The sequence below is a fragment of the Petromyzon marinus genome, chromosome 14 (assembly GCF_048934315.1).
Source record: "Petromyzon marinus isolate PM22_M1 ecotype Great Lakes invasive population chromosome 14, UKy_Petmar_22M1.pri1.0, whole genome shotgun sequence".
Taxonomy (NCBI): Eukaryota; Metazoa; Chordata; class Hyperoartia; order Petromyzontiformes; family Petromyzontidae; genus Petromyzon; species Petromyzon marinus.
In genome coordinates, this window is record NC_133680.1 from 1,203,921 (window position 1) to 1,216,216 (window position 12,296).

The 12,296-nt window shown below is 55.9% G+C and overlaps 1 protein-coding gene across 5 annotated transcripts in view; it reads left to right on the forward strand.

Annotated features, from left to right (window-relative positions):
* The window catches only part of LOC116942482 (ELKS/Rab6-interacting/CAST family member 1-like), a 100,776-nt gene that overhangs the window by 53,771 nt on the left and 34,709 nt on the right, over positions 1-12,296 (forward strand). For all 5 annotated transcript variants that reach the window (XR_004402790.2, XR_004402791.2, XR_004402792.2 and 2 more), the window contains one exon: positions 2,313-2,473. Coding sequence is in view for 1 of the 5 variants with exons in the window: in XM_032954472.2 (XP_032810363.2) it covers positions 2,313-2,473 (161 nt within the window). In the remaining 4 variants the exon portion in view is untranslated. The remainder of the gene's footprint in view (positions 1-2,312; positions 2,474-12,296) is intronic.

Below are 12,296 nucleotides of genomic sequence, written 5' to 3' on the forward strand. Positions count from 1 at the left end.
TGCTCACACAAGTACACACGTGCACACACATGCACACATTCACAGGCACGCGCGCGCACAGACACACATGCATACACACACGTGTACAGACACACAAACGAACAGGAATGAACAGGCGAACATACACACACGTGTCTGTGTGCCTGTTGGATACACAAGTAGGCACACAGACACAGGGACAAGGACAAACAAGCATATGCAGGTGTCTACACACATACGCACATATACACACCCTCAACACACACCCCGTGAGCACGCTAATTCGTCTCGTGTCGGCAATTATCTCAGTAATTGCATTCACAACCAGCGGAGGCGTTGTGATGGGTGATTGACAGTGGGTGGAGCTGTAATGGGTGATTGACAGGGGGTGGAGCTGTAATGGGTGATTGACAGGGGGTGGAGTTGTGATGGGTGAGTGACAGGGGGTGGAGCTATGATAGGTGATTGACAGGGGTTGGAGCTGTAATGGGTGAGTGACAGGAGGTGGAGCTGTAATGGGTGAGTGACAGGGGGTGGAGCTATGATGGGTGATTGACAGGGGGTGGAGCGGTACTGGGTTATTGACAGGGGGTGGAGCTGTAATGGGTTATTGACAGAGGGTGGAGGTGTGATGGGTGAGTGACAGGGGGTGGAGTTGGTTTCGCAGTGGCTGGCGCACTGCACTATAAACACGCCCACCTGAGTTCGGCTCCTGACCACGTTTGCACAAAAGTGCAAAGTGATATGTGAACCGGTTCTGCCCCCACCCCCGCCTCCACCCCCGCCTCCACCCCCGCCTCCACCCCCGCCTCCACCAATCCGCAGTGACCAATGTGGCGAAGTATGGTCAAACAACCCCCACGAGCGACGTGCAGGGAATGGGGGTGGGGGGTGGCGCTTCCAGACCGGTTAACGTACGGTGCGAAAGAAGTTGAACAGACATACAGCATACATTCAACATACGTACAAGGAATCACTCGCCACTGATGCTCTCCGTGGCCTGGAATCGAAACTGGGAAGGCGGGGTTCATCGCGCAGTGCGCTAACCACTGCGCCACCGCTCCACGCCCCTGACAATGGCCGAGTTGTCCTGTCCCCCCCCCCCTCTTCCCCGTGCTCGCCTCTGCCGTGCAGTGACTGCTGCCTGAGCATTCCCCACTCAGGGCTGTGTCAATGCACGCGACCCCCTTTGTCTTCCCCTCCCTGCGTACCGCGCGGGGTGGCAGCCGTGGCGTGACGTGCCGCTCGTGTGGTTGTGATTTTACTGGAGCGGACTCTCGTCAATGTGACTCCACCACCATCATCACCATCAGCAGCATCAGCGGTAGCGGTGGTTTCATTCGAATCATCATCATCATCATCACGATCAGTGATCACAACCCGAGCGGGATTCGCGAATGATCTCGGAGTCTCCCTCGTCAGACTCACGGACGGAGCCCGGAGCTGACTCCCATGCACAGGGGGAGACTCCGTGACTTGTGTAGCGGAGATAAATAAATAAATAACGCCTCACTCCCGGTGCGCTTCAGAGTTCAATCCGAGAGTTGCTCCTCGCGCCGAGATCGCAATCGGCCGAAAATCTATCGCAAGGCGGCTCTCTCCGAGGCCAGAATTGTCCTGCCAAATAAAAGGCCGTTACCTCCTTACGCAGTGGCCCCGTTACTCCATGGGCACTTTACCCTTTGATCGCTTTACCCGATCACCCCGTTACTCCGTTACCAGGCAGGTGGGAAGAATGGATCGCTCCCCGACACGTGGCACCCCACGCGTAGAGGGACCCCTTGCACCCCCTTTAAACAAGGGGCCCCACGGTGGCTAGGAGATGTTAATTACTTCGCCTCGTATGCAGTTGGTCGTGGGTTCGATCCCGACCTTGACACCTGCTGTATATGTGAAGTTTGCGTGTCTCTCTCTCTCATCATCACGGTGGCTAGGAGATGTTAACTACCTCGCCCGGTATACAGGAGTTTGTGGGTTAGATCCTGACCCTAACGCCTGCTGTGTATTTGGAGTTTGCATGTATGTCTCTCTTTCCGTTGGTCGCATGGATTTTTCTCCGGGTCTTTCAGGTTTTTCCACCGCATTTAGAAACCGCGCGCGTTTCGAGTATTTTGCTGCTATAAATGTCCAAGTGATGATAAGCCACTGCGTTGAGCTATCATTTGTGATAGCCAGGTCGCTTCTGACAAAATAGCTATACAGCTCAGTGGGACTCACCTGGTTAAATACACACAATTTATTTGTAGTTTTAACAACCCCACGTAGACCCCTCTCAGCCCCCGTGTGTCGCCCCCCCCCCCCACCCCACCCCTCTGGCCGTCACCGCGGAGCAGGTGGAGGAGCTGCAGGTGACGCTGGAGCGATGCCGCCACGAGCTGGAGGCGACGCGCTCGCGCCTCGGCGCCACGCAGCAGGCCCTGCGTGACCGCGAGACGCACCTGGCGAGCCTGCGGGCCGAGCGCAGGCGGCAGCTCGAGGAGGTTCTCGAGATGAAGTAAGGTGGCCGGCTTGGTGCGCGTCATCACCACCACCGCCATCACCACCACCACGACCACCAACATCAAAGAAAAATACAAAAATCACTCGCATATCCCAACAGACTGTCGGAGCAAGTGGTGTTAGCGATCACCTATGAAGGCCGGCACGGCACACGAGGGTGTGGGTGGCCATCACCACGCCCGGCCGCATTTGTCTCCCACCACCACCACCACAACTACCACTATACTACTACCGCCACCACCACTACCGCCACCACCACTACCGCCATCATCATGCCGAGGACACGGGAGATACGGTAGAACGTGGCGCTTGATGAATGTGGCGCTTGATGATCAATGATGATGTGATGAGCGCTTCCATGACGATGCTGCTGATGTCGACGGTTTTGTGATGATGAATGCCGCGACGATGATCATGATGTTATTGATAATCAAGGACGTTGAAAATGATGTTGGCCAATGCCGCGATGATGTTGACGATGGAGCCAAGGCGCGTGGCACAAGGAATGCATCTCAATGTTCCGCCAGCTCGTTCATCACCACCACCATCTTCATCACGGTCTGGAAGGCATTACTCATCTGGCAGCTTCGGCCACAACCGCACGGCGTGATGGGCGATGGCCCCGATATCGCGTGCGACGCCCGTGCTAGGGGGGTGGGGTTGGGTGGGTGGATAGGCGGGGGGGGGGCAGTGTCTCCTTTCCAGATCTCACACCCAGCGCTTACCCCGAGGGAGGAACCATGGGGGGGGGACGATTTAATACTGGGATGAGACTTCAAGATCGGACCCTCGGAGGTCTGATGTGGAAATCTGGCAGAAGGAAGGAAGCGATAACAAGATGTGAAAAATATGGTATTGCCCCCCCCCCCTCCACCGCCCCGCACCCCCCAGCGACCCCGGGGAGCTCACTCTGAATGGTTCAGATATCATTCGTCACTGCCGGTAATCGAAGCCGCGTTACTGAGTGCATAGCGCAATGTGCTAACCACTGACGGGCTGTGATGGTCTCTGATGGGCTGTGATGGTCACTGGTGGTCCCTGATGAGCTGTGATGGTCTCTGATAGTCTCTGATGGGCTGTGATGGTATCTGATAGTCTCTGATGAGCTGTGATGGTCTCTGATAGTCTCTGATGGGCTGTGATGGTCTCTGACGGTCTCTGATGGGCTTTGATGGTCACTGACGGTCTCTGATGGGCTGTGATGGTCTCTGACGGTCTCTGATGGGCTGTGATGGTCTCTGACGGTCTCTGATGGGCTTTGATGGTCACTGACGGTCTCTGATGGGCTGTGATGGTCTCTGACAGTCTCTGATGGGCTGTGATGGTCTCTGACGGTCTCTGACAGTCTCTGATGGGCTATGATGGTCTCTGGCGGTCTTTGATGGGTTGTGATGGTCTCTGATAGTCTCTGATGGGCTGTGATGGTCTCTGATAGTCTCTGATGGGCTGTGATGGTCTGTGGTAGTCTCTGATGGGCTGTGATAGTCTGTGATGGTCTCTGATGGGCTGTGATGGTCTGTGATGGTCTCTGATGGGCTGTGATGGTCTCTGACGGTCTCTGATGGGCTGTGATGGTCTCTGACAGTCTCTGATGGGCTGTGATGGTCTCTGATAGTCTCTGATGGGCTGTGATGGTCTCTGATAGTCTCTGATGGGCTGTGATGATCTCTGACAGTCTCTGATGGGCTGTGATGGTCACTGACGGTCTCTGATGGGCTGTGATGGTCTCTGACGGTCTCTGATGGGCTGTGATGGTCTCTGACGGTCTCTGATGGGCTGTGATGGTCTCTGACGGTCTCTGATGGGCTGTGATGGTCTCTGACGGTCTCTGATGGGCTGTGATGGTCTCTGACGGTCTCTGATGGGCTGTGATGGTCTCTGACGGTCTCTGATGGGCTGTGATGGTCTCTGACGGTCTCTGATGGGCTGTGATGGTCTCTGATAGTCTCTGATGGGCTGTGATGATCTCTGACAGTCTCTGATGGGCTGTGATGGTCACTGACGGTCTCTGATGGGCTGTGATGGTCTCTGACGGTCTCTGATGGGCTGTGATGGTCTCTGACGGTCTCTGATGGGCTGTGATGGTCTCTGACGGTCTCTGATGGGCTGTGATGGTCTCTGACGGTCTCTGATGGGCTGTGATGGTCTCTGACGGTCTCTGATGGGCTGTGATGGTCTCTGACGGTCTCTGATGGTCTGTAATGGTCTCTGACGGTCTCTGCCATTCTCTGATGGGCTTTGATGGTCTCTGAATTCCACCGATGGTCTCCGTGGCCCCCTGCTGGGGCGCTTGCTTCACGGGCCGTGATAAGTGAGCGCTCAGACGCCGCGCGCGTCTCTGTCACGGGGCGGCGAGGCCCCTGCCAGTCGCGATCTCAGTAAAGCGGCTCAAGCCTAATGCGATCTTAGGATGCTGGACGGACTCCCATTGTGCTGGACACCTTAACACGAAACACACTTTGCGCACAACACACAAGCACATACACACACATATATACACACGGACATACATACACACGTAGACATATATACACACACGAACATAATACACTTACGAACATACTTACACACATACACATATATACACATGGACATACATACAAAGGCAAAGCCAAAGATCCCCCGTATAGCCTTAATAGACTGTAGGGGCAAGTGCTGTTAACGGAGCATCTATAAAGGCTGGCACGGGACACGAGGGGGTGAGTGGCCAACAGCACGCCCGGCCGCCTTTGTCTCCCCAGTGGCGATGTTTACACATTGCACCAGGTACTCATTTGAGGCTGAGTCGACCTAGGGGAGACCCATGCCTGCTTCATATGATCGTCACTGACGTTGGCCGTAAGCAGAAATCGAACTCTGGTTGGCAGTTTGGCTGCGCGGCGCGCTAACCACTGCAGTAGCACGCCCCACACAGCCACGCACAAGTTCACAGAGACGCATGAAGCAAAGATCCCCCGTATAGCCTTTAACAGACTGTTGGGGCAAGTGCTGTTAGCGAGTAGCTAACCAATGAAGGCCGGCACGGGCACAACGTCCGGTGGTTGGCCAGGACCACACCCGGCCGCCTTTGTCTCCCTCGTGGCGATGTTTACACACCGCACCAGGGATTCGTTTGAGGCCGAGCTGACCTATGCACACACAGTGACGCACTCACCCACTCACTCCGAGTCGCCGCACCTGTCGTCACGTGACCCGCGCGCCACTTCGCCTCGTCCCGGGGGTTCGGCCTCCGCTTCCCGGAGACTCCCACGGGACGCGAGGGGAAGGTGGGGAGGGGGGGGGGCTGAAGGTGGGGGGCGGGGGAAGGGAGGGGCGACGGGGGGGGCACCTCTCCACGTGACCTCGTGCCTCTCCGCATTGCCCACCATGGAGCACGCGGGGGTCACGAGTTCAGGGTTGGTTATTCCAACAGGAACATCCTTGGAGCGGAAACCTCAACACCCCCCCGCCCCTCTAGCCCCCTCCCTCCCCAGCCCCCACACCCGCCCCCCAGTGACACGAAGTTACGCGCTGCGCATCAGCAACTTCTCTCGAGAACAAAGGCGGCGTCGACGGTGGCGGCACTGGGCGCATGTAGCGCGCTTCTAAACAACACAAACACTGCCACAACACAAACACTGCCACAACACAAACACTGCCACAACACAAACACTGCCACAACACAAACACTGCCACAACACAAACACTGCCACAACACAAACACTGCCACAACACAAATACTGCCACAACACAAACGCCGCTGTCGCCAGCCCTTGCTCCAAATTTACAGCAGGCAGCCACGGCTCGGTTTGGTACTTTTTATTAAAACCGCCTCTGGTTCTTATTACGAGTCGGGGTGGGTGGTGGAGGTTTTGAGTTTTTGGAAGTTTTTGGGAATGCGAGTGGGAGCGGTGGTCGCCGTTGTGGTGGTGCTGTGGGGTGCGGGGGGTTGCTTTGCCTGGCGAATAGAAGCAGAAATCTCGCGGTGGAATCTGTGATGAAGATGCAGCCGCGACTGTAACACCCCCTCGCCGCCGCCGCCGCCAGTCTCTTCCACAAAGCTCCCCCCCCCCCTCGCTCCATTATTTATTTTTCCCAGAGAAGACACCGCTGCTGTTGGCTGTGGAGGAGGCCGGGGGGAGCTTTGTGAATGGCCGTGGATTTTGCCGCGCGGGTAAAGGAATGGAACGCGTCCGAGCGGGCGGCTTGCGCGGAGGGCCTTTGTCGATTATTGACATCGGATGGCCGTGTGAGTTAGAGGATTCAGCGGCGGCGGCGATCTTGGGGAGGCCCTCATTCAGCAGTGGATTGACCCTGGCTGCTGCTGCTGATGAAACTGCCTCGGAAGTAAATGCACAGTAGGCGTCAGGTCGCAATCGAACCCACGACCTGCTGCATACCAGGCGAGGGAGTTAGCATCTCGCCACCGTGTGTATGTGAACGTGTATGTACGTGTGTGTGAACCCGTGTGTGTGTGTGAACACGTGTGTGTGTGTGAACACGTGTGTGTGTGTGAACACGTGTGTATGTGTGTGTGTGTGAACACACACACATACACACATACGGGAAAGGTCCTGGCAAGGATTATTCAACATCGCCTTGCCAGGCACGCTGAGGAGAGGCTTGCGGAGCCCCAATGCGGTTTCAGGAAAGGGCGGTCCTGCACAGATGCCATATTTTCTGTCCGTCTGCTACAGCAGAGGTGTAGGGAATTCCAGCAAGACCTACATCTCTGCTTTATTGACCTGGTCAAGGCCTATTATACCATCAGTAGGCCTGGGCTCTGGGTTGTTCTTCGTGCTTTTGGAGTGCCTGACCCTCTGCTCACGATCATTAAGGACCTTCATGATGGTGAGCGGGCCCGGGTAAAACTACGTGGCCGGGAGTCCGAGCCATTCCCTGTACACCTTGGGGTGCGACAGGGATGTCCTCTGGCTCCCACATTATTTAACATCTATTTTGACCACGTAGTTCGTGAAGCTTTCAATAGCTGTACCGGGGGAATCTCCATATGGTACAGATATAATGGGAGGCTGATCGATGCCCGGGTGCGGTCAAGGGATGGCTTCCTATTGCTCAACCACGTTATGTATGCAGATGATTTGGTAATAGCCGCTCATTCAGAGGAGGAGTTGGAGACGCTGCTGCTGAGACTGGAGCGTGCCACTAAGAGATGGGGCCTTACCATTAGCCCCACCAAAACTAAGCACCTGCCTGGGTATTTTGTACCATCGGACACTCCACCCCCACAACTCCCAATCGGTGATGGGGCAGTTGTGGAGAGAGGTGGGGAGCGATAGTGTGGCGGTTAGCGCGCTGCGCTATGAACCTGGCGACCCGAGTTCGATTCCCGCTCACGGCCAACACCAGTGACGATTATCTGAACCGGTCCCGGGCCTCCCCTAGGTCGACTCAGCCTCAAATGAGTACCTGGTGCAGTGTGTAAACATTGCCACTAGGGAGACAAAGGCGGTCGGGCGTGGTGCTGGCCACCCACCCCCTCGTGTACCGTTCCGGCCTTCATAGGTGCTCGCTAACAGCACTTGCCCCTACAGTCTGTTAAGGCTATATGGGGGATCTTTGTTTTTTTGCGTGTGTGTGTGCCATTGGTTATATGATCGGGTTCGCGGCGCAGTGTGCTTCCCACTGCTACGCCACCGCCGAGTCACGTGCCGGCCTTCATAGGTGCTCCTCGCTGAAGCCTATACGGGGGATCTTTGTCTGTGTATGTTTATATGTGTTAATGTGTGTGTGCGTGTGTGCATGTGTGTGTGTGTGTGTAGCGGTTAGCGCGCTGCGTTACGAACCCGGCGACCCGAATTAGATTCCCGCTCACGGCCGCCAACACCGAGTGACGATTTTCTAAACCGGTTCTGGGGCTCCCCTAGGTCGACTCAGCCTCAAATGAGTACCTGGTGCGGTGTGTAAACATCGCCACTGGGGAGACAAAGGCGGTCGGGCGTAATTCCGGCCACCACACCCCATCGTGTGCCGTGCCGGCCTTCATAGGTGCTACTGGCAAAAAGAATATGCCAGCGCAGTCTGTTCGAGGCTATGCGGGAGTTATTTATCTTAGTATATGACACACGCTATCCGCTCCCTCGTTTGCCGAGCCAGAGTCAGACACAACATGCACATGGACAGGGGGCTAGGGATGGGCGCTGTGAGTGGAGGGGTCCATCTACGCGGCGCGGCCGAGCTGTCACCAATGAAAGGTTAAAATAAGATCCCGGCCCTAATTAATGACTGCGGCGAGGGGCCGGGGTGAGGGGTGAGCGGCAGGGTCAGGGTGGACGCCACTTCCCATAGTGGGATAGCCCCCCCGCCACCTCCCGTCCCTCCCACCCCGCCCTCGCCTCCCCCGCTCCCCCATTCATCTCTGAGCTCTCTCTCTCTGTCCACGAGCAGCGAGCGAATCATCTCTCTCGTTACGCGCCCTCGCGTTGTGGGCGACGCACACAGACAGAGGAATGCAATCATTCCTATGTCTGTGTGTCTCGATGTGATTCTGTGTATCTCTGTGTGAGTCTATGGATCTCTATGTGAGTCTATGGTTCTCCGTGTGAGTCTATGGGTCTCGATGTGAGTCTATGGGTCTCGATGTGAGTCTATGGGTCTCGATGTGAGTCTATGGATCTCTGTGTGAGTCTATGGATATCTGTGTGAGTCTATGGGTTTCGATGTGAGTCTATGGGTCTCGATGTGAGTCTATGGGTCTCGATGTGAGTCTATAGATTTCTGTGTGAGTCTATGGATATCTGTGTGAGTCTATGGATCTCTGTGTGAGTCGTTGGGCAGAGTCCTCCCCCACTGCCCGCTCCTCTCCCCGGTTGCCCGTGTCCGGCTGGGACCTCCGAACTCTGTGATGTCGCTGCTGCTGCCGCCGCCTCATCCTGCGCTGTCTCCCCTCTTCCCTTCTCTCTTTCTCTCTCTGCCTCCACTCGCACGGAGTGCGCTTCGTCTCTCGTCTCTCATCAGCTGTTCTCAGGACGTGTGCGGGTGGGCTGAAGAGGAACAGAGACCCAGGGCCGGTTCAGATATAATTCGCCACTGATGCTAGCCGCGCGAGTGTGTGGATGAGAGAGAGAGAGGGAGGGAGTGCATCGGTGTGGCTGAGCTTTCCTGAGGGTTCTTTCAGCATGAAATCCTTCACCTCTGCCAGGACCCCCACCCCCACTTCCTCCCACCTGCCCCTCACCTAACACTCACCTGACCCTCACCTGTAGTTCACCTCCCACCTGACTCTCACCTGTGTAAGTCTCACAGGGGTCGCCCGGTCCAGTTGTCACGTGTGCATTGGCGTGCGTCGATGCGAGCGATGTGAGTATGGAGACGGGCAATGCTGCGTGACATTCGAATAAAGGCAGGGAGACTACGAGAGGCAAGGAGGAGGGGTAGGAGGGGAGGGATGATTAGAATAGAGATGATGGAAGCGGAGAGGAGAAGAGACGAGATGGCGGAGAGAGGGAATGGGTAAGGGGGGTGGAAGAAGAGGAGAGGGAAGAGAGGGGGGATGGGATGGAGAGTAGAGAGGGAGCAAGCGAGAAGGATGAGCAAGGGGATGGGTGATGGAAGTCGAGGTACGGGTGAGAGACGGGGGGAGAGGAGAGGGATGAGAGAGAGGCAATGGGGGGGAGAAGAGGAGGAAGGGAGGTGGTGTTCGAGGTGGGGTGAGTGCGGTATTGGTTGAAGCGCTCTCTCTCTGTGAGCACGGGAAGGCAGCCACGTGGGCGCGACTCTGTCGGAATGAGGTGGAACCTCTGATCGTAATGAGATTTCCCCGAGCGATTGAGTGGAAGTGCAGGGGAGGGAGAGGCAGCGGCTGGTCAACACGTGGAACGTTTTTTTCTGAGTAAACTTTTGCAGCGTAATCCGCGCTCAGAAAACAGAGCACACAAACACACGCGCACACAACACAGACAAATACCCCCCCCTCCTCCATATCCTGAACAGACTTTTGGGGGAAATGCCGTTAGCGAGCATCGATTAAGGCCAACAAGGCGCACGAGGGAGTGGGTGCCCAGCACCACGCTTCGCCACCTTGGTCTCCCGAATATGTACACACACTTGTGTATGGTTAAGACTTGTGTATGTACACACACTTGTGTATGGTTAAGACTTGTGTATGTACACACACTTGTGTATGGTTAAGACTTGTGTATGTACACACACTTGTGTATGGTTAAGACTTGTGTATGTACACACACTTGTGTATGGTTAAGACTTGTGTATGTACACACACTTGTGTATGGTTAAGACTTGTGTATGTACACACACTTGTGTATGTACACACACTTGTGTATGTACACACACTTGTGTATGTCTGCCTGACCTGGCGCAAACGCAACCTGACCTCAATCTGACCCATATCCGATTCGGTCTCAACTACAACCTGACCTAGTCCTGACCAAAATCTAACCACATTCGGATCGATGCTGTTCCAACCCCAATCAGGATCCGACCTCGTCCTGACCCCGAATCGATCCCGATCCGACCTCATTCTAACCCCGATCCGATCCCGATCCGACCTCATCCTAACCCCGATCTCATTCTGATCCAACCCCGTCCTGACCCCGATCCGATCCCGACCCCGATCCGACCCGATGCTCGCGTCTCAATCCGCTCAGGCAGGAGGAGCGCATCGCGCCGTGGCTGCTGCTGCGGCTAAGCCGAGAGTCGTGGGTCCCCGGGACGGGGTGAGATTAGGGGTCTTAGCAGAGGGTGCCCGCCCATATGTGCGAGGCAGGGGTCGCCTAGGGGATGAGGGGGGACGAGGGGGATGAGGGGGGTGGTGGGGGGAGGCACGTGATCAGAGGCGGCAGAGGTCGCGTCACGAACTCTTGCGGCAGCTACGTGATGAGGGCCAAGCACGTGATGATGGGTGATTAATTACGGCTGATGGACCCCCAATGACCTCCCCTACTTTTGCTACCCCCCCTCCACCGATATAAGCACACGTCACCATACACACGTCACCATACATACGCACCTTAACATACTGTTGGGACAAGTGCTGTTAGCGAGCACCTATGAAGGCTGGTGATGTTAACACACCGCACCAGGTACACATTTAAGGCTGAGTTGGCCTACGGGAGGTCCAGGACCTGTTCAGAGATTCGTCAATGGTGTTGGACGTGAGCGGAATATCGGGTCGCCGGGTTCGTAGCGCAGCGTAGCGCTAACCGCTACACTACCACTCCCCACACACACACACACGTACACAGCAACACAGGTAAACACATACAGAGCAACACACCAACAGCAATGAAGTTTCAAGTGTATTATTTTGAAGCAGGTGGGAACCCGGGAGACTTGGGTAGAGTCTAATTTGCGATAGTGACTTGGGTCACCAGCAGGACAAAAGCAAGAGCGTATGACTCATTTCCTTCAAACTGCTTTGTGTTGTGTGCTCGTTTGTCGTCCTTCCCCCGCACCTCCCATTAGCACGGTTGGCTACGCACGCTGCGAGATGAATTCAACATACACACACACACACGGAGCAAATATAAATCCATGCAGAACAGAGGGAGAACGTAAAAAGTCGTCCGAGTCGGCACTCGAACGCAGGTGGTTCTTGCTGTGAGGCCCGAGTGTTCCCACTGCGCTGCCAACCCTGCCGCTCATGATCCCGAGAGACAAAGACAAATCCCCTCGATAGCCTTCAACAGACTGTTGGGGCAAATGCTGTGAGCGAGTGCCTGCGAAGGCCAACTTGTACACGCGCGCACACTCTGACACGCGCGCGCACACTTTGACGCGCGCGCGCACACTCTGACACACGCGCGCACACTTTGACGCGCGCGCGCACACTCTGACACACGCGCGCACACTCACGACTA